Raw genomic sequence first — 21,355 nt, 5'->3', positions numbered from 1 at the left:
TTCAAGAGCAACCAATCAGCAGCAGATGCACTGCAGTGACTATGCTTCTCAGAGGCGATCAACAACAGTCTCACCCAAATAGCCATGGTTCTAAGGCCAAGGTCAACCAATCTGCTTCTGTACCCAAAGCAACCATCAAACACCACCACACTTCCCAAAAAGACCAGCAAGCTGTTTCACTCATAAACGGTGCTTGACTAGTACTGCTCTCTCTTACTTTAGTAAGAAATGAATTCAGGTTTTTGTTTTACATATTGGATGACAGTCTAATATTTTGAAAGAGGGAAAACCAAGTCTCTTCCTAACTTCTCAGTGCAACTGTAAACAAATACATTCCCCCTAAGGAACGGAAACTACTCCCAACTCCAAGAGTTCAATTGCAAACACTTGCCAGAGACCAGTTCGGTGGGTGAGAAAAATACTAGATTGGCTACATCTTGCTTCTCCTCAAACTAGCTTTACGGTACTACAGATCATCACAGGAAAGCATTCATACGGTACGAATTTATTTATGACAAACTGCATCACAGACCAGAGTAACATCCCAGGAATCAGAATCACCTTGGGAATGTTTTTTTAAAAAAATACATACCTAGGCCCCTCTCCAAATCAATTAAAATGGAAACTTCATGAGATAGGACCAAACAGCTGTGACTTTTAAAAGCCTCTTAATGATTCTGATGAGCACTCCTCTAGTTAGGAATGACTAGCAAGGTCTCCTAAGAGTGACAAGGCCATTTTGGTTTACTAAGAGAGACTGGAGACCTAGCCTAAGACTTCTGGGCAAAGCAGACCAAATCAGGCCCACGCTAGATATTCAATAGCTAGATATTCCCTAGCTATCTCCAGATCCAAGAGACTCAAGATGAACCAGGCCTGCTATTATACAGAGTTCTCTCTGAATCAATGGTTCTCAATCCTACTTGCACAGCTGAATCACCTGGAAGATCATTTTAAAATTACGAAAGCTGGCACCCTCCTCCAGGCCAATTGAATCAGAATCTCTTAGGGTGAGGTCTAAGCATATCGTATTTTAGGGCTCCTTAGGCAATCCTGATGAGCAAACAGGGTTGAGAACCACAGACCTAGATTGCTCACCTAGTACCTGCACCTGACCCAGCCCATCTTTCAGTACAAGGCAACTGCAATTTCTCCTAAAACAGACGATGATGAAAAAGCCTGTCATACCTTACAGAAAGCACGAGAACCTTCCACAGTAGAATTGTGATCCTTAATTCTATCACCAAACTATTTCACATGCTTACATGTTCAAGTGATCAAATAACCAAAGGGAAAGCAAGAAAAGCCCTCTCCTATCTTTCCCCCTCTATGTCCTTTCCTTGCTGAATATTGGGGCTCTATATAAAAGGGGACAAAAATGTTCACCCAAGAATGAAAAGCATTCAGTCAAGGCAAGTGGGATAACAGCCAAAAAAAAAGGAAATTTAAGAGCAGTAATCCAACAATCTGCCTGTCACGAAGAGATAACCCAAACTGGAAGCTGCTGTAATGGGTCCAAAGGAGAAAAAGACATAAGAATATATTTCTAAAGTGCACTTCAAATTGGTTTAGTGGTGCATTAGTCACCTATGTCAAAGGTTTAACATGTTTAAACAGAGAAACACAGTCACAGATGACTTTCCATTCAAAGCACCTTCTGAAGTGCTTACTTAAAACAGGACATAATGCTGAACAGTCAATGAATCAGAAGTAATGTAGCTCACGATAGGGTCAAATCAAGAACTTTAGCTATAATTAAAATTGAGAAAAGTATTTCAATCTATCTGGATAAAAAGTCAGCTAGTTTCTAAGCAAGAATGTTCCACAAATGCTGTAAAAGTTAGTACCCATATCCTAACTGCATGTTGCATGCAGGAAGTTGCTTAAATAAGCAAAAAAAACTTGTCAAATTACAATGCACAAGTCTGTAATAAACACAAAGGGTTATAATTGTAGTAACAGAAAAACAGCAGAGCAATGACTCGTCTAACATCAAGCACCCCACTCCCCACCATACTTTGAACTCTGCTGCTTCCACATTAAATTAATCCACCAAGATCTGAATTAGGTCAGAAGACACATGGGCCTCCACCTGGTGGGAAGAAATTCGATGAGCAGAAAAAACAGCAGCAACTTTCAGAGCTTCATTCCCATTTGTCCAACTCCAGTCCCTGATGACCAGATGACCTTAAATAGGATGTGCTTTCATAAGCCTGTTCCAACCTAGAACATTCCCCTTGACATCCAAAAGCTTTTTAAAAACTGTAAAGTAGATACCAATATCTATTAGAATAGCCCACCTGTTGCCATCTCAGACAGTCTATTTAATCACTCGCAATCAACTACGTATTTAATTAGTACCATGCAATGTAGAGATACAGATATAAAGGACTTCCAGTTAGAGATGATGAATTGAACCCATCCATTTACCTTGGCTATCTCCCAAAACTCCACTGAAATGACACTAAAAGGATTTTTTTAACCCACAGTAACAATGAGAATGGAAGAAGAGACAACCGCAATGACATTTTGGGAGCTCAGAAAAAGCCATATCCTATGGCAGCTGTGAGAAAAGTCAAGAATAAAATATTTGCACACAAGCACCCCCAGAAGGCAGCTCCATGCACTCATGGAAGTAGGGATGAAAGGGGGCTAAAATAAGGAGAATCTGGGGAAAGCTTTTTGAAAAGCACTTAGATCCCCCCCAACTTCCAGTCTCTGCCTTCTCCCCCATTCCAGCATGGCTTCAGAGATTTATTTTCCAGGGAGAGTGAAGTGAACTGGGGAACCAAAGCATGGTGAACATTGGCTTCTACACTTGAAACAGGAGCTTAAACAAAGCTGCATTTATACTGCATGTGGGGACATCCATATCCCTAACCTTCTTCATCCAGAGAGAAGATTGGAAGATTCTTCTATAGGAAATCTGATTAGATCAAAGGAGAAGACCTAAAGAGATTGACCTTGGTTCCAAAACTCAACTGCCCAGCCAAATCACCCAACTTATAATCAACAACTCCCACTAAGAGCTTCCAATCAGCATTTTTAGTGCTCCACTCTTAAACAACAAAGAGAAAATGGGTACCAGAAATTTGAGGTAAGTCTGTAGTATGCCAGATAACAGAGAAGCTTGGAGGAAACAGCAAAGAAAAGCAAACTTTAAAAAAAAATCATTAATATTGTCAGAAGGATTTTAAAATATTACATTTATGAAACAAGAGCAGGATGCTAGAAAAAGAAACGCTTAGGCCTCAACAGAGAGCTCCTAGATATCAACATATAAAACAAATGAAAAATGCAATAACAGGCAAGGTAAGCTGGGAGGGATCTCCCAGAAAGTAGAACAAAAAGACAAAGAGAATTAGAAAACAGAAGGGGAGACAGAGGATCTAAGAGGTCCAGCATCGAAACAGAGAGAACAGAGAAAATGAAGGGAAATTTAAAATAAAACAAAACAAAAAAACAATTCAAGAAAATTTCCCCAAACGGAAGGATATGAGTTTGCAGATTGAAAGGGTGCAGAGGAAAGAGATAAAAATAAACATACGCCAAGGGGTAGTATTGTGAAATTTCAGAGCACTAGGAACAAGACAAGAGATTCCAGAAGCTTTCAAAGAACAGCAGAATTTAAGAAGAATCAAAATAACATTTGATTTCTCAACAGTAACAATACCAAGAGACCTGGGGAAAAGAGGAAGTGGCAGCAAAGTTCTGAGGGTAAATGATTTACAAACTAGAATTCTATACTCAGCCAAACTATCAAATTAAATGCAAGAGCACAGTAAGGTCTGCACAACTGCAAGGTCTCAAAAAATTAACCTCCCATGCACTCTTTTCCAGAAAGTTACTAGGAGATTTCCTCCACCAAAATGGATGAACGACCAAGAAAGAGGAAGACTGAACATCTAGAAAACCAAGGATACAACATAAAAGGAGACAGAATTCCCCAGGATTATGGTAAACGGAGATTATAATGATGTCAGCTGCTTCAAAGGCCTGGAGAACACTAGCCCAGATCGAAGGTCAGAATGCTCTGGGACAAATGTCTCTAAGAATAGGAAACTGATAGGATACACAAAGTGTTTCAATACACTAAGTGAAGATATGCAGTTCTTGGGGAGAATACGGGGATAATTTAGTGATAAATAAAGAAAATTAACAAGCGAAGGATAAAACAAGGCAATTTTTAACTGAAGGGAAAACAAAAAGATGGGCAAGCAATCATAATAGACACACTACATGGTTCAGCTGTGAATAGGCTTCCTAATTGCATTAACGTGATCACTGACTACTGCTCTAACCAAGATGATATATGATAATGATAAACTGATAAAAGATATATTGGGGTCTACCCAATTTAGGAAAGATGGGAGTGAGGGAGAAGGTGGTAGGAGAGCTAGATCTTGATCTTCCATAGTAGGAAGACAATATATAACATCTAATACTGAAAAGTCCAGCAGATTAACTACATTACTTAGAAATGAAGGTAACATGCTAAGAGCAGCAGCTAGTAAAAGTTGGTAAACATTCTACTGAAATACCTGGCATATAAGACATTCAATGAATGTTTGTTGAATTTCACTGATATGCAAAGGAATACGTATAAACTTTGGCATGTGCCCAAATTCAAACACTGTAAAACATTAGGGGCTGTTCTTTAAGACTTTTTCCCCTCTATTTAACCCAAGTACCTAAACTTTCTGGATGACAAAAGAGAAGAAACATTTTGACTATTATTTCTTTCAATCTTCCCCCAAGAAAGATTAGTGATGCTTCCCAAATTTTAAAAAAATCACTAATATTTCACTATAATAGAATTTGATAGCACTATTGATAAAGTTAACTGCCTCCCTGGATAATCAAAGAAACCAAATCCAATATACACTGGAATGAAGCAAGGATATTTCTCTTCACAGTATTATTTAGTGGATGTAGCTGTAGTGGATTTAAATCTAAGCTCAGAACACAGATGAGTGTTTAAAATACATTAAAAAATTTCTAAATCAAAACAGAATTTACCTTATCTACTGTATAGCACAGGGAACTCTACTCAATACTCTATAATGGCCTATGTGGGAATAAAATCTAAAAAAGAGTGAATATATGTATACGTATAACTGATTCACTTTGCCGTACACCTGAAACTAACACAACATTGTAAAGCAACTATACTCCAACAAAAATTTTTTTAAAAATGGAATTTACCTTGTAAGCATCATATTGATAGTTTTCCTGTTTGTTGTTGAAAAAACTGTATTTGCCATGGAGAGATATTTTTGTATTAGTGTAAGATAGGTATCTTTTTAATTCAAACATAGCAAATTCAATTCCAATTAAAATTTTAGGTAACTAAAATGTCCGGCAAACTAGCTGATCATAAAAATATAATAATTGAACTAACATTAGGATAAGTAAGTCTTATACAGTCCTCTACTCCACCTTTCCACACATCACTGTCAGGAACACATTTAAACCACCACAGGTAGACAGGAAATATCATTTTAAAAAGCCTCCCAATTGAGATGAGTTGAAATAAATACATGAGCCCAAGAGTAGTCAATAAAATTTCATTTATTCATTCATTCATTAAGTAAATACTTCCAGAGTAAACCTGTTATGTGTCAGGCACTGTTTGCTAGTCTTAAAGCACAAGATAACTTACTCCTAGGTGTGTTTTTTTTTTCCTCTTCTATAAACCTGAAAATGAAACGTACAAATCAAAGAGAATAAAGGAGCCATTTACCTAACATTCAGGTGATGCTATCTAACCGGAGGACAGATCCTCCCATCCATTTCAACACTATTATATAAAGAACTACCTACCTTTGTCTTCAAATAAAGAACTATGGTACGCCATGGAGAATGTTTTTCTTCTTACTTGCGATTGTGTTGAGAATGCTCGGGTGTATACATTGGGAGTCTTGCATAAGACTCTCTTTTTTTACATAGGACTTACTAGTATACTATGTAAAGTTCACTAGTGCAGAGGTTGTAGGCACTGTTGACATTTTGAGCCATAAAACTCTTTCTTGTGAGGGGCTGTCCCGTACCTTGTAGTATGCTTAGCCGCACCTGTGGCCTCTACCAACTAGATGCCAGTAGCACCCCACTCCCAGCAGTAACTAAAAAATGTCTCCAGACATTGCCAACTATTGGGGGGGGAGGCAAAATTGTCCCCTGTTGAGAACCACTGCTTTAGAGGAACATCTCAGAGAGGGAGAGTGATTATAGATAGAAGAGGAGGCCAGATAAAACAAAGATCTCTCTTTCATAACTGTAGGTACATCAATCTCTTGATGCTACTCGTCTACCACCATTTTAAGCTCAAATGTCTTCTAGTCCTAAATCTAAACTGAGCTAAGGGAAGAGAAGCAGTCCCATTAAAATGATTCACTGAGAACAGGAAGGAAAAAAATTCTGCCTAATCTTTCCTCCATCTTTCACTTAAAAGAACACCAAGATCATCCTCTTTGTTAATTACCTAACATAACTCCAGAAGTTTTGACAAATATTTGAGTACCTACTATGTGCCAGACAGTTCTAGGTGCCAGAGAAAGATAAAGTTATCAACTGCATTTACTGAATTGTTGTCACTCTTATAGACAGTGTTTTCTTCATAGTCTTGCATTTGGTGAAGGATTCTTAAATATGACACCAAAAGCACAAGCAACAAAAGAAAAATAGGTAGACTGGACTTTATCAAAATAAAAAACATTTGTATTTCAAAGGATACCACCAAGAAAGTGAATAACCAACACACAGAATAGGAGAAAATATTTGCATATGATATACCTGATAAGAGACTTGAGTCAAGAATACATAAAGAACATATACAACTCAATAATTAAAAAATAACAAAATAAAAATTGATCAAAGGATACGAAGAGACATTTCTTCAAGGAAGATATACAAATGACCAATAAGCACATACAAAGATGCTCAACATCATTACTCATCAAGGAAATTCAAATCCAAACCACAATGAGATACCCATTAGGATGGCTAGAATTTTAAAAGTCAGATAATAACAAATGTTGGCAAGGATGTGGAGAAATCAACATACTCATACACTGCTGGCAGGATTGTAAAATGGTAGTCACTTTGGAAAACAGTCTGGCAGTTCTTCAAATGATTCATCACAGTTACCATATGACCCAGCAATTCCACACCTAGGTATATACTCAAGAGGAATGAAGACAGGTTCACACAAAAACTTGTACATAAATGTTTGTAGCACTGTTACTCATAATAGCCAAAAGACAGAAACAACCCAAATGTCTAGCAGTGGACAAATGAATGAACAAAATGTGATACAGGCATACAGTGGAGTATTATTTGGCCATAAAAAGGAATAAACATGGATGAATTTTGAGAACGTTACGCTAAGCAAAAGTAGCCATTCACAAAAGACCACATACTGTATGATTTCATTTAGATGAAATGTCCAAAAAAGGGAAATCTATAGATACAGAAAGTAGATTAGGGCTTCCCTGGTGGCACAGTGGTTAAGAATCCGCCTGCCAATGTATGGGACACAGGTTCGAGCCCTGGTCCGGGAAGATCCCACATGCCATGGAGCAACCAAGCCCGTGTGCCACAACTACTGAGCCTGCGCTCTAGAGCCCGCGAGCCACAACTACTGAAGCCCGCACGCCTAGAGCCGGTGCTCCGCAACGAGAAGCCACCGCAATGAGAAGCCCGCGCACCGCAACGAAGAGTAGACCCCGCTCGCCGCAACTAGAGAATGCCCACGTGCAGCAACAAAGACCCAACTCAGCCAAAAATAAATAAATAAATACATTTATATTTTTAAAAGAAGAAAGATTAGTGATTGCTTGGGGTGGTGGGGCTTATTGGGAGGACAAGGGGAATGACAGCTAAAGTGCATGGGGTTTCTTTTTCAGGTAATAAAAATGTTCTAAAATTGACTGGGGTGATGGTTGCACAAATCTGTGAATATACTAAACCCACTGAATTGTACACTTTAAAAAGGGTGAATTATATGTTATGTGAATTACTTCTCAATAAAGCTGTTTAAAAAGAAAAACAGCATTTAAGGTACAATGGAGAACACAGCATTTGGACCATGGTTTATTAATGAAAATGTCTTGCTTAAAATACCCTTGCATCTGGAGAGATCTCATTCTTTGGTTGTGAAGTATGAAATGATTATTGAAGGCTATTTAAACTACTGAAAATGCTTTAGGTAAACACTTTAAGACTATGGAAATCTTGGAAGTAGGAAAACATTAAAATGCAGGCATCAAGGAACTTCAGAGGACATAAAATTCTGTGCTTAAGATGTATCAGGGTGCATTAAGTAATTAGATTCATGAGGTGGGGGAAGGTAAGCCAAGAAGAGTTAAAGAGCTCATGTGAAAAGGCTTCGTCTAGAAGACTCCCTTCTTTACCAGCCTGCAGGGATGCTGAAAGATTTTTCAGGAAGCTAAAAATAATCACCCATATGATTTACTCCAGTAACAAATAGGAAGTCAAGTAAATACTAAAGGACCAAACACAAAGAGATTTAATGAAACAAACAAACAAAAACAGCTAAGCCAGTTCCAAGGAATGGCTACTGGGAAGTTTCAGCAACCAGCATGCATTATTGCTTTTTCCAAGAAGAACATAATATAGGATCTGTGCAGAGCTCACAATTCCACTGCTGAAATTTTTCAACCTGTGTTGTTTTCAGTCCAAATAAAGTCCATTTCTGTGGTTGCCTTGTGTGATATACCTGTTATTCTATCTTATCTCACTGCAGAGTTCTTGGTATGCCTGGTCTCCAGAGTCCACAATTCCCCGACCTGAAGAATCACCAATGCCAGTGACAAGGAATGTCCGCGGGGGTGGGGGCACATTAGGGATTTTTTAAAAAATCCTTAATAAATCTCAGTTCCTGTCTTGGTCATTACAAACAGCTTGTTTCACCATCAAGTCGAGTCTGGGTACCTCATAAAGTACTGTGCCCCAGTTTCAAACCAAAATTAGGACCAATTAGGGCTAATTGGCAAAGAGAAAAACAACCAAAGGCAGGACTGGCTTTTTCTGCAGAGCCTCAGGTTTCAAAATGACTGCCTTGAACGCTGAAATGACCCAGATTTTGTGTGTGTGTGTGTGTGTGTGTGTGTGTGTGTGTGTGTGTGTGTGTGTGTGTGTGTGTTGGGGGGGGTGATGACAGACATTCATTCTCCTGCAGGGTGGCTGTGGCTTGGTGTAGGAAAGGAGAACTTGGGGAGAAGGGAGTCGTCAACATGGAAAGAGAAATAATGGGGAATGATCTTTAGGTACCACCTACTTCAAATGAATCACTGCAGTGTCAGCCCGGCACTGACTCCACGAATTGCCAAACAGGATGAGGTAAGGCACAAGCCTGGAGCACCCCCCGCACCCCACCGCCCACCCCGCTCCTCCTCCTCCTGCGCGCAAAAGCGCGCATAGCTCCGCGAAGCGCACCACGCAGCCCCCCAAGGCTTCGGCTGAGGGGCTGACGTCATCCTTCTGCAATGAGCTTCAAGGACCGGTAGCAGCACCAGTTAGATGGGGAGCAGAGTTGAGGCGCTACTGCCGTCACCAAGTGGCTGGGGTCCTTCCCCAGGGCTCTGCGGATTGGGTTTACGCAATGACAGAAAGATAAGTGTAAGGGTGCAAGGGCGTGGGAAAAGGGTCCTAAGACCCATCTCCTGGGTCGCCGAGAAAGCGCAAAGATGCCCCTGGGTTATGTAAGACCCTCTCCCCTCTGTGCGTCTCCGCGCGGCAACGGCGCCCGCCCCCCATCACTGCGTTTGGAGGCCTTTGGTCGCCCTTGCCCAGCCAGGCAGCTCAGGGCTCCCAGCGCCTGCCTCTCGCAGCCCCGCGGGGTCGGGAATAACCGGGAATCTGGGATCAAACCCTGCACTCTCGCGCCTGCTCCCAGCCGGCCACAGGTTAGCTCCAAGAGACACCGCGAACGGGCTGCTAAGGGAGGGTGGGGAGGGGTGTCCAGAGTGGAAAACAGACGAATAAACCCGCAACTTTCCCCAAAGGCTGACCCTAACCCGCGAGTTAAAAAAATAAGTCAATGCATTAAAATATTTTGGAAAGGTCGGCAACCTGCAGTCACCGCCACCACGCAGCCCCTTACACCCTGCACCGGGCGGGGTCCAGGGTCTGAGCAGCCCCAAGCCTGCACCCCGCCATCCTGCAGCCCCAGCCCTGCGTCTGTCTCCTGAAGGAGGGGACCGAGATTTGATATTTGCTTTGGGTTTTTTCCTCCCCCTTCCCTTCCCGGAGCATCCCTACACTGACCGATGGACGGCGGCCCAGCCGCCGGTCAGGCGTAGCCACTCACCCAGAAGACGAAGGAGTAGATGATGAGGAGGGTTTTGAGACAGGTTATCACAGGTTTGGTCTCCATTCTCCTCGATGCCATACTACAGAGCTCCGGCGGCAGCGGCGGCGGCGGCGGCAGCGGCGGCGGCGGCGGCGGCGGCAGCGGCGTGCGGCGGGCCGGCGCGCGGGAGGGGGAAGGAGGCGGGGCGGGGCCGGGCGGGGCGGAGGCGCGTGCCGCGAGAGGCCCCGTGAGCGCGCAGACGAGACGTTGCGTGTGCGTGAGCGCGCACTCGGCAGAGCCCCCGCTGAAGGAACAGGCCGGCAGAGACTGCGCATGCGGAGAAGGCCGCCCGCCTCCGCGAGCCCGCGCAGTCTCAGACCCCGAGCCGAGGAGCGGGGCAGGGCAGCCAGGAGGGAGTAGGAGAGCCTGGATGGAGGCCGGGTCGAAGGTCAGGGCCTTTTCGTGGCCGCCGTGGTACGTGAGTTTCTGCTTTGTACACAATGGGGCTTTACATTTGCAGGGTTGTCTGCATCTGGTTTATTGCTATCCCCGGAAAGCAGTCAGGTTTCTGCATTTGGACGCCCCACCAGGCCTCCTCAGATGGAAGTGGCCCAGTAGTCATGTCCTTGGAACAAGCAGGCCTTGTCTCTGCCAGTAACAGACTGTGGCAGGTGGCCGGAGATACAGCTGGAGGGATAGTCAGGAACCCGGGAACTCAGACAGACACCCCCAGTCCTTGCCAACGCGGGAGCTCCATGTTTTAGATTTCCTCACATTTTGAAATGATGAAGCCGAATGACAAGAAGTTTCTGTATGAAGGTACCATTGTTCCTGCACATAAAATGTATAACAGATAACAGAAAAAAAATGTTTAAAGTCCCTGAGACTCATTTTTCCCACCCCAACAAGTACAGACCACCTCACACTAAAAGAGAACTGTTTCAGGGTCAAAAAATACAGTTAAACAACAATTCAAAAGTTGCTCAAAAAGCTAAACATAAAGTTACCATATGACCCAGCGATTCCACTCCTAGGTATAGAACCAAAAGCAATGACAACTTGTCCACACAAAAGCCTGTCCATGAATGTTCATAGCACCATTTACCATAGCCAGAAACAACCCCAATGACCATCAATTATGAATGGATGAACATAATATAGTACATCCATACAATGGAAAATTATTTGGCCACAAAAAGGAATGCAGTACTGGTACATGCTTTAACATGTATGAACTTTGAAAATACGCTAAATGAAAGAAGCCAGACACAAAAGACCACATGTTGAACTGTCCATTTATAGGCAATGTCCAGGATAGATCCATTGAGACAGAAATAGATTAGTGGTTGCAGGGGGCGGCAGGAATGAGGAGTGACTGTTAGTGAGTAGGGGGGTTCTTTGGGGAGTGACAACAGTGTTCTAGGATTAGACTGTGGTGACGGTTGCACAATTTTGTGAATATACTAAAAACCACTGAATTGGACACTTTAAAAGGGTGAATTTTATGGCATGTGAATTATATCCCAATAAAAAAGTAACGTACTCTCCACCCAGATTTCCTGTGGATGGTTTGTAGAGGAACACACAGTACAGATTCTCTGGGAGATTTCGCTTGATTCCTGAGAGAGTCTGCAGTCAAAACAGCAGCACTGTCACAGGCTAACTCAGTTGTGGATGATGTTAAGGATACCTTTTGTGAAAGAGTGAAAAACAGTCAATAAAGCTTGAGGAAAGCCTGCCAAGGTCGGTTGCAGGAGTAATTATTACCGCCAATGGGTTGTACACGGTCCCAGGTCAGTGAGGTCATTGTATAAACAGGACACAAATATGAGGAAGAGGAGAACTTGCTTAAGGTAATGATCAACCATAACAAACAAGTATGTGGACATAGAGAGGAGTAGAGAAGAATATGGGTGCAGGTGAAAAAAGGATTAGGGAACAGATTGGCAAGGTTTCTCTTATAAAGGAAGACCTTGCACAATGATTCTCTACTCTGGTTGCTCATTTGCATCACCTGGGGAACTTAAAACAATGACAACAACAAGAACAAAGCTCTGACTGCCTGTGCCCAATCCCAGGTAGCCTGAGTCATTTGGTCCAGAGTGAGGGCTCAGCAGTTTTTAAAGTTCTTCAGGTGGTCCTAATAGGAATCAAGAGTGGAGGGACGCTGTCCCTACTGCAGTGAGCTCAAACCCAACTTCAGAAAGGAGCTTTCTCCTTCATTTTTACAGTCCCTGGGCAGCAACAAAAGAAGGATACTGAAGATTTCAAATCCAGTGAGTACTCTTAGCCAAAAAAAAGTTCTTGCCCATGCATAATTACTCTGTAAAGGGGTCAGAAATCTCCATTTTCAACCCAACAGGGGCACTGCTGAGCATCATAGATAATTTCATGAGTTAATATATGATATTCACAGATGGTGCCCATCAGCTCAACTAACTCACCATTTCACAGTTTGGAGCTTTTTGGGGTCCAGATTCTTGAAAACTTGGACTGTTCTAGCAAAAATAAGTTATTTAAATGTAAAGATAAATATGAATAGTCAGCAATGTAATTAATGGGTAAATTACCATAGTTCATAGCTGGATCCTTGCTATTCAAATTGTGGTTTATGATATAATAGGGTGACAAACCATGCCAGTTTTCCCAGGACTGAGGGGTTTCCTTTAACTCTGGATTTTTATTGCTAAAAGCAAAACCAGTCAGCCACCCTATCAGTGAACTAGCAGCACTGATATCAGCTGGGAGAGTTTACTGAAAATGCAGAACCTCAGGCCTCACCGCAAGCCCATGTTAACAAGGTCCCCAGGGGATTCAGATGCACAGTAATGTCTGTCAGTTGGTCATGGATTGAATTGTATCCTCCAAAATGAGATGTTGAAGTCCTAACCCCATTGCCTCAGAATGTGACCTTATTTGGAAATAGTGTTGTTGCAGATGTAATTATTTAAATTAAGAGAAGGTCATCCTGGAATAGGGTAAGCCCTTAATCCAATATAACTGGTATCCTTGAAAGAAGAAGAGACCCAGGAAGAGGGCCGTGTGAAGACACAAAGACAAACAGGGTAAATGCCGTGTGACTGATTGAAATGATGCAGCTGCAAGCCAGAAGCGCCAAGGATTGACTGTTACCGCTAGAAGTTAGGAAGAGGCAAGAATTCTACTTAGTCTCAGAGGAAGCATGGCCCTACTGACAATTTGATTTCAGACTTCTGGCCTTCAGAACTGCGAGAAAATAAATTTTCAAAGTTATTTTAAGCCACCCATTTGGGGGTATTTTGTTACAGCAGCCACAGGAAACTAATACATGTCTAAGATTCACTGATCTCCAGTTCCTCAAAATATGACCACAGCTACCATATCACCTAGCACTGTTAGGTGTGACAAAATTGAAAGCAGGTGTTGTAACAAAAATGTGTACATGGGTGTTCACAGTAGCACTAATCACAACAGCTGAAGGGTGGAAACAACTTAAACAAATGTCTGTCAACTAAGGAATGGGTAAACAAACTATGATAAATCCATACAATGGAATATTATTCAGGCATAAAAAGGAATGAAGTACTAACACATGCTACCATATGGATGAATCTTTTTTTTCTTTTTTTAAATTTATTTTTGGCTGCGTTGGGTCTTTGTTGCTGTGCGTGGGCTTTTTCCAGTCGCGGTGAGTGGGGGCTACTCTTTGTTGCAGTGTGCAGGCTTCTCATTGCTGTGGCTTCTCTTGTTGCAGAGCATGGGCTCTAGGTGCCCGGGCTTCAGGAGTTGTGGCTCCCAGGCTCTGGAGCGCAGGCTCAATAGTTGTGGCACACGGGCTTAGTTGCTCCGCGGCATGTGGGATCTTCCCAGAACAGGGCTCAAACCCGTGTCCCCCGCATTGGCAGGCGGATTCTTAACCACTGCGCCACTGGGGAAGCCATATGGATGAATCTTGGAAACTTTATACTGAGTGAAAGAAGCCATACAAATATCACATATTGTATTATTCCATTTTTGTGAACTATCCAGAACAGGCAAATCCACAGAGACAGAAAGCAGATTAATGGTCGCCTGGGGCTGGGGGAGGAGGGAATGGGAAGTGACTGCTTAATAGGTCTAGTGTTTCCCGTTGAGCTGATGAAAAAGTTCTGCAGCTAGAGAGTGATGATGGTTGTACAACATTGTGAATGCACTTAATGCCTCTGAATTGTACACTTTTAAATGGTTAAAAATAGTAAATTTTATCACATACACAAATAACATATAACCACAGCAAGTCCAAAGGCCCTGTGGCCTGAAGGAATGATATATTTGAGGAGCTGACAAAAGGTCAGCAAGGCTCAATAGCAGGAGGCCAGAGAGAGGTCAGCCCATCCAGGTCCTGTTAGATGATGATAAGAATTTTAATATTTTGCTTATAAACAAGGAGCTTTTGATTTTTATTTGTCTTAAATGGAGCAAGTACTGGGAGGAGAACCAGAGTGCCACCAAAGCACCTACGTAGTCCCTGCTCCTCCTGTCACCCCCTCAATCTGTTGTTCCCACAGCAACCAGAGTGATCTTGTTCAAACACAAACCATATCATGTCACCCTCTCACTTAAACCCCTCCAGTGGCTTCCCATCATTGCCCAAAGAATCAGATTTCGACTCTTTCCCCTGACTTAGAAAGCATACATGAGCTGACTCCAACTTCCTCTCCCATGACTCCCCCTGTACCCCTGTGCTTCCGCTGCTCTGGCCTTCTTTCAGCTCTTCAATCAGACTTCATTTTGCCTGAAAGCCTTCATATTAGCTGGTCCTATCTTTAGAATGCTTTGCCCCTTCAACTCTGAATGGCTGGTCCCTCACTTCTTGTCATTTAGATCTCAGTATTGATGTCACCTCCTCGGAAAGGCCATTTCAGATGAAAATAGCCACCCAGTCACTATATATTCTAATTCTCTGCATCACACTTATCTAACATTTTCTTATTTGTGTGCTTGTTTTGTTCTCCTCCTCTCCAAACAGGCAGGTAGTTTTGTCTGTCTTGTTCACTGTTGTATCCCCAGTACCTAGATACAATAGCAACTCAAAAAATGTTGAACAGGGCTTCCCTGGTGGCACAGTGGTTGGGAGTCCGCCTGCCGATGCAGGGGACACGGGTGATGCAGGGGGCATGGGTTCGTGCCCTGGTCCGGGAGGATCCCGCATGCCGCGGAGTGGCTAGGCCCGTGAGCCACAACTACTGAGCCTGCGCGTCTGGAGCCTGTGCTCCGCAACAGGAGAGGCCGCGACAGTGAGAGGCCCGCGCACCGTGATGAAGAGTGGCCCCCGCTCGCTGCAGCTGGAGAAAGCCCTCGCACAGAAACGAAGACCCAACACAGCCAAAAATAAATATAAAATAAATAAATAAATTTTTAAAAATGTTGAACAGATGGATGGTACATAGTAGTCATTCAATAGATGATTGTTGCCTGATTGAAGAAGGATGTGGTATTTGAAATGGACTTTGAAATATGTATAAGATAACGGCGGTCTTTGAGCAATGGAGAAGGAGATCATTATGGGCTACAGAACAGCATGAACAAAGGCAGAAAGCTAACTCAGATGAGTGGTGAGGTGCACTAGAAGACCCAGAGTAGGAAAGGATGCAGAAATGTAGGTTGGAGGAGGGCCTCACTCAGGCCAAGTTTGACTCTCTTGTTTAGTAGGGGAGTGATGTGATCTGACCCATGTTTTTACCAAAGTAATTTGGGAAGCAGTATGGAGGATTAGAGGTTGCAGAAGAGAGAGACTAGAAACAGGAAAAGAGTTAGGAGATAACTGCAATAACCTAATTGGGAGTTGATGAGGGCTGGGCCTTGGGAAGTGGAAGTGGGGCTGGAGGAGGGGCCGAGGCAGTGCATCTCAACTCTGGCTGCATTAAAATCTGCTGGGGAGCATTTAGACTCGTGCATGCCTGGGCTCCATCCCCCAGAGATTCCGGTTAACTCGGTCTCTGGTGGGACCCCAGCAATCAGTATTTTTAAAAGCTCCCTATATGCTCTAGCTGGGATTGAAATCCCTGGGACAGATAAAAGAAACTGTTCAGAAATAGAATAGACAGCCTTCAGGACTGAGTGGATTTGGGTAGTGAAGGAAAAGGAGGAATTGAATATGACTGACTTCTAGTCTGAGTAAACTTGGAGGACAGCTTTTAAAATGCATAATCTCTATATGGTACATCTAAACAAGGGACTAGTTTACGGTTATTAGCGGGTATGTATATGAAGAACTTTTTTAGTCACAAAAGGACATTTTTGTTATAATATTAAGGAAAAATAAAACAATAGAAAATTTTATATGCACTATGACCTGAACTATGTAAGAACATATAGAAAAGAAATTGGAAGAAAATGTGTATAAAATGTTCACACTGGTAGCTCAGGGGTGGGGTTGGGGTTATAGGTGATTTTATTTCCCATTTTTTATATATACTCTATTTTCCCAAATTTCTAAATGATCATATATAACATTTATAATAAAAGAGGATATTTTATAAAGGAAGCCCTCTACACAAAAGATTAAAATATTCAAGTTTTTAGGGCTTAAGGGGGGAAAATCTTGAACTGTTTTGAGAATTTGCTTAAGTGAACTTTGAGCATATGTCCATTCATCTAAATTTCTGTATTTATTAATATATCTGTGTGTTTCCAGGGATCCCTACCTGAACACTGCAAGTGACTTTTACCCTGGGATTCAGAAATGTCTACAGGACTGAGACCAGACCCGCTAAAGGTATGTTTGCAAAAGCCACTCAGGAAAGCACTCAACCAAAGAAACGAGAGAACTAAGGTTTGCAGATTTGGTCTAAGGAGCCTTGGTGTAAGTATCAGAGAATTAGGGTTGTTCTGAGGACAGCTCGATATATATTATACATGGAATGAATGATGCAGTGTTTCCTCATTAGGGATTTATCCCTGAGCCTTGGGGGAAAGCTGATGTTTAAAAAGAAAGCTAGATTAGAAAAAAAATTTCATAGAGATATTGGGAGCATAAAGTTTTACAGCCAATATAGCCTGCTTGACAAAAAATTTCAGGGACAAAGGGTACTGTTCTCATTTCAACAGAATGACAGCTGAATGTCTCAGAACATGGAGCAGAAACATAAGCATCTCAGACAGCTTCCCCAGACAGCACAAATTAAAAGGAAGGAAAAGGCCAATGCCACTCTGTGACAGGACTACACTTGTGAGACTATAGTGGCAGGTCTAAGCGATAGCTAGGAAGACCAGATTTTTAAATACAAGTGCTACCTCACTTCCCACTGGGGCCTTTCTGAACATGTTGGGAGGAATTTGAGAGGGATTGAAGTTCTTCAATTTTGGTGTTTTTTTTTTTTTTGACCTGGCAATTCCTCCTCTATGACTTTTCCTTACAAAAATAAATAAATGTACAACATGTATTTATAAGATTACTAATTGCAAAATTCATTATTGGAATAGTGAAAGATGGAAACAATACAAATATTCATCAAAAGTGTCTTGCCATTTAGTCATTCATTCTACAAAATTTTTGAACACCTGCTGTTTACCAGGTGCTCGTCTAAGCATTGGAGATACAGCTGTGACCAAACCAAACCAGGTCCCTATCCTCAGGGAGCTTGCACTCTTCTGGGGAAGACAAACAATAAAATAAATTTTAGCGTATCCATACTATAGAATGCTATGATGTAGGTATATGTTGTATGTTATATGTTAGGTATATTTATATGTTATGTATATGTTAGGTATATTTATACTGAATTAACACAAAAGGTCTATCAAGATATATATATATATATATAATTTTTACTTATAAAAACAAGTTACAGAATAGAATTATAATATTCTTCTGAGACTGTAATAATAAAATGTATTAGATCATTCTTAGGAAAACATCAGGATGAAAGATACATGACAAGCTTTGAATGATGGAATTTCACCTCTGAAAATGCTCATTTGATTTTTTTTACAAGCAGTATTACATTTATAATAAAAATAAGTTATTAAAAAGAAACTATAGAGGCTAAACTCTAGAAATGCTTTTTGAAAAATTGTTATTGGGATTTTATATTTATCCTGTGGCTGTTGAGCATAGGGAAATTCAGGTAAAACTTTTGTATATATGGGGGTACAAAAATTATAATTATGACTTCAGAATAATTCCTTTTGACCTCAACCAAGTGGGAATGCAATGTGAAGAAAATAATTTTTGAGGTAAACTATGTCATTAAAGCTCCACGTGGATATAACAGTGTTGTTCCCGTCATGATGACACACATCTACTTTTGGAGGGACAGAGCAGAGCTATTTAGAGCTGTTCTGTTTTACATATCATTTGTTTACTGCTGAGCTCAAGGACGCATCCCTTTTTAAATGCCTTTCTTAGCAATTAAATAACATTGTCCATTGGGTTCAGAAACTGTCCCATTGATGGCTTTGCTTTCTACATTTATGTTGTATTTCCAGAGAAATAATCTAAATATCCAGCAACAGGGGATTAGTTAAATAAATGATGTTATTGTGCAGTCACTTTTCAATTGACTCTCAGCTATACTTTCGATGCTCTTCTCTGTATCACAGGTGGTTAGAAACCAGTAAAATACATTTTCCATATTCCCTTTCAGCTTGCATCACATGATGTTTGCTACTGGGACGCACTGGTGGGGAGACTATAAGGTGGAAAAGAGAGTAGCCTTTTTGTCTGTCTCTAGGGGTCCTTCCAATAGCAATAGAGGCAGCAGCAATGACTACAGGCAACTATTTGTTCCCAAAACATCTGTGGCAGTTTTAACAGATTAGTAAGGCTATGGACTCCTGGGTTTCTACTCAGTGGTAGTAGAGGCAGCAGTAGTACCTCTCACAGATCAGTATCGAGTGTCACAAGTGCAATGGCCCACATATGGGCTCCAGCCCCAGGAGTGGTGGCAGCTTTCAGGTTTCTAGGTAAGACACACTGTGATCAATTGTTTGCAGAACTGGCCAGAATTCTTTCTCTCCCTGTTTCAACACCCCTTTGCAATGTGACTTTGCAGTTTTTCACATAAAAAGTGGAATCTGTTTCTCTACTCTTGGAATCTGGGCTGACCTTGTTCCTTACTTTGAACAATAGAAGGTAGACAAAATGGCACTGTGACAGTCCCAAGCCTAGGTCCCAAGAGGACTCTCGGGCTTCTGCTCATTCTCTTGGAGCCACGTGACTGCCATGGAATAAGCCCACACTGGCCTGCTAGAGAGTGAGAAACCATGTGGGTCTGAGTCTAGCCAGTCCTCTTGTCCCAGCTGAGGTCCCCAAACATGTAAAGGAGCCCAGCCAAGATCAGCAAAGCCAACCCACAACCAACTTTAGATGCATGAGGGCCCTCAACTGAGACCAGAGAAATACCTAGATGAATCCAGCCTAAATTGTTAACCACAGAATTTTTTCTTAAGTAAATTCTCGTTTTACACGAGTCAGTTTGAAGTGGTTTGTTGCGTAGTGATAGCTAACTAATATATACCTTTCTCTCTTTTATTTTTAGCATGTTTTATAACTTTGTAGCAAGTTACTAGCATTAAGTCTGTTCCTGCATTAAATGTATAGGGTGGTTTCTGTTTGCCTGCTGGATACTGACTGTTACAAATGCTATGTCCATAGAATGGGATTCTATCAGATTAATGTTCAAGTAGAATACTTTGACATAGGGAAATTCCCATAGTATGTTTTTAAGTGAAAAAATGAAATTATAAAAAGTACATGTAGTATGATGCCAATTTGGATTATATATATATACACACACACATAAATAGTGATAATTATTACCTCATGATCTGATATCTGATCACTTTGTGATTTTTTTCCTTTACTCTTTACATTTTCTACATTTACTAAATGCTTTGTGAAAGCATGTATTTCCTTTATCATTAGAAAAAATTTTATTTATTTTATTTTAATTTATTTTATTCAGGTATAGTTGATTTACAATGTTGTGTTAATTTCTGCTGTACAGAAGAGTGATTCAGTTAAATATGTATATATATATATACACACACACATGCACACATTCTTTTTCATATTCTTTTCCATTATGGTTCATCACAGGATATTGAATATAGTTACCTGTGCTGTACAGTAGGCCCTTGTTGTTTATCCACTCTGTATATAATAGTTTGCATCTGCTAACCCCAAAATCCCAGTCCATCCCTCCTCCACCCCCTCTCCCCCTTGGCAACCACAAGTCTGTTCTCTATGTCTCTGAGTCTGTTTCTGTTTTGTAGATAAGTTCATTTGTGTCATGTTTTAGATTCCACATATAAGTGATGTCATATGGTATTTGTCCTTCTCTTTCTGACTTACTTCACTTCATTTAGTATGATAATCTCTAGGTCAGTCCATGTTGCTGCAAATGGCATTATTTCATTCTTTTTTTATGGCTGAGTAGTATTCCATTGTATATATGTACCACATCTTTATCCATTCATCTGTTGATGGACATTTAGGTTGTTTCCATGTCTTGACTATTGTGAATAGTGCTGCTATGAACATAAGGGTGCATATATCTTTTCAAATTATAGTTTTGTCTGGATATATGCCCAGGAGTGGGATTGCTAGATCATATGGCAACTCTACTTTTAGTTTTCTGAGGAACCTCCATACTGTTTTCCATAGTGGCTGCACCAATTTACATTCCCACCAACAGTGTAGGAGGGTTCTCTTTTCTCCATACCCTCTCCAGCATTTGTTATTTGTAGATTTTTTTTAAATGATGGCCATTCTGACTGGTGTGAGGTGCTACCTCATTGTAGTTTTGATTTGCATTTCTCTAATAATTAGCAATGTTGAGCATCTTTTCATGTGCCTGTTGGCCATCTGTATGTCTTCTTTGGAAACATATCTATTTAGGTCTTCTGCCCAGAAAAAAATTTTATTTTAAATTGTTAATTTTTCAGGATATCTAGATTGATATTTGGTTTGGGGGAGCCATGATGCTTTCTGTAACTCCCTCTTTAGCAATGTATACAAAACAAGTGGGTTTTGTTTTTTGTGTTTTTTTTTAAAAAGATAGGTGACAGGGGAACAGTGTC

General features: G+C 41.2%; 1 protein-coding gene across 2 annotated transcripts in view; it reads right to left on the bottom strand.

Annotated features, from left to right (window-relative positions):
- TSPAN7 (tetraspanin 7) overlaps nt 1–10,464 on the bottom strand; it is a 137,143-nt gene extending 126,679 nt beyond the window's left edge. For both annotated transcript variants that reach the window (XM_082681557.1, XM_082681558.1), the window contains exon 1: nt 10,331–10,464. In XM_082681557.1, the coding sequence (XP_082537683.1) occupies nt 10,331–10,411 (81 nt within the window). In that variant the 5' untranslated portion in view covers nt 10,412–10,464. The remainder of the gene's footprint in view (nt 1–10,330) is intronic.
- Between the last annotated feature and the right edge of the window lie 10,891 nt (nt 10,465–21,355).

The sequence above is a fragment of the Grampus griseus genome (assembly GCF_964374135.1).
Source record: "Grampus griseus genome assembly, chromosome: X".
Classification (NCBI taxonomy): Eukaryota; Metazoa; Chordata; class Mammalia; order Artiodactyla; family Delphinidae; genus Grampus; species Grampus griseus.
The sequence above is the reverse complement of the archived record's forward strand: the minus strand, read 5'-3'. Positions and strand labels throughout refer to the sequence as shown.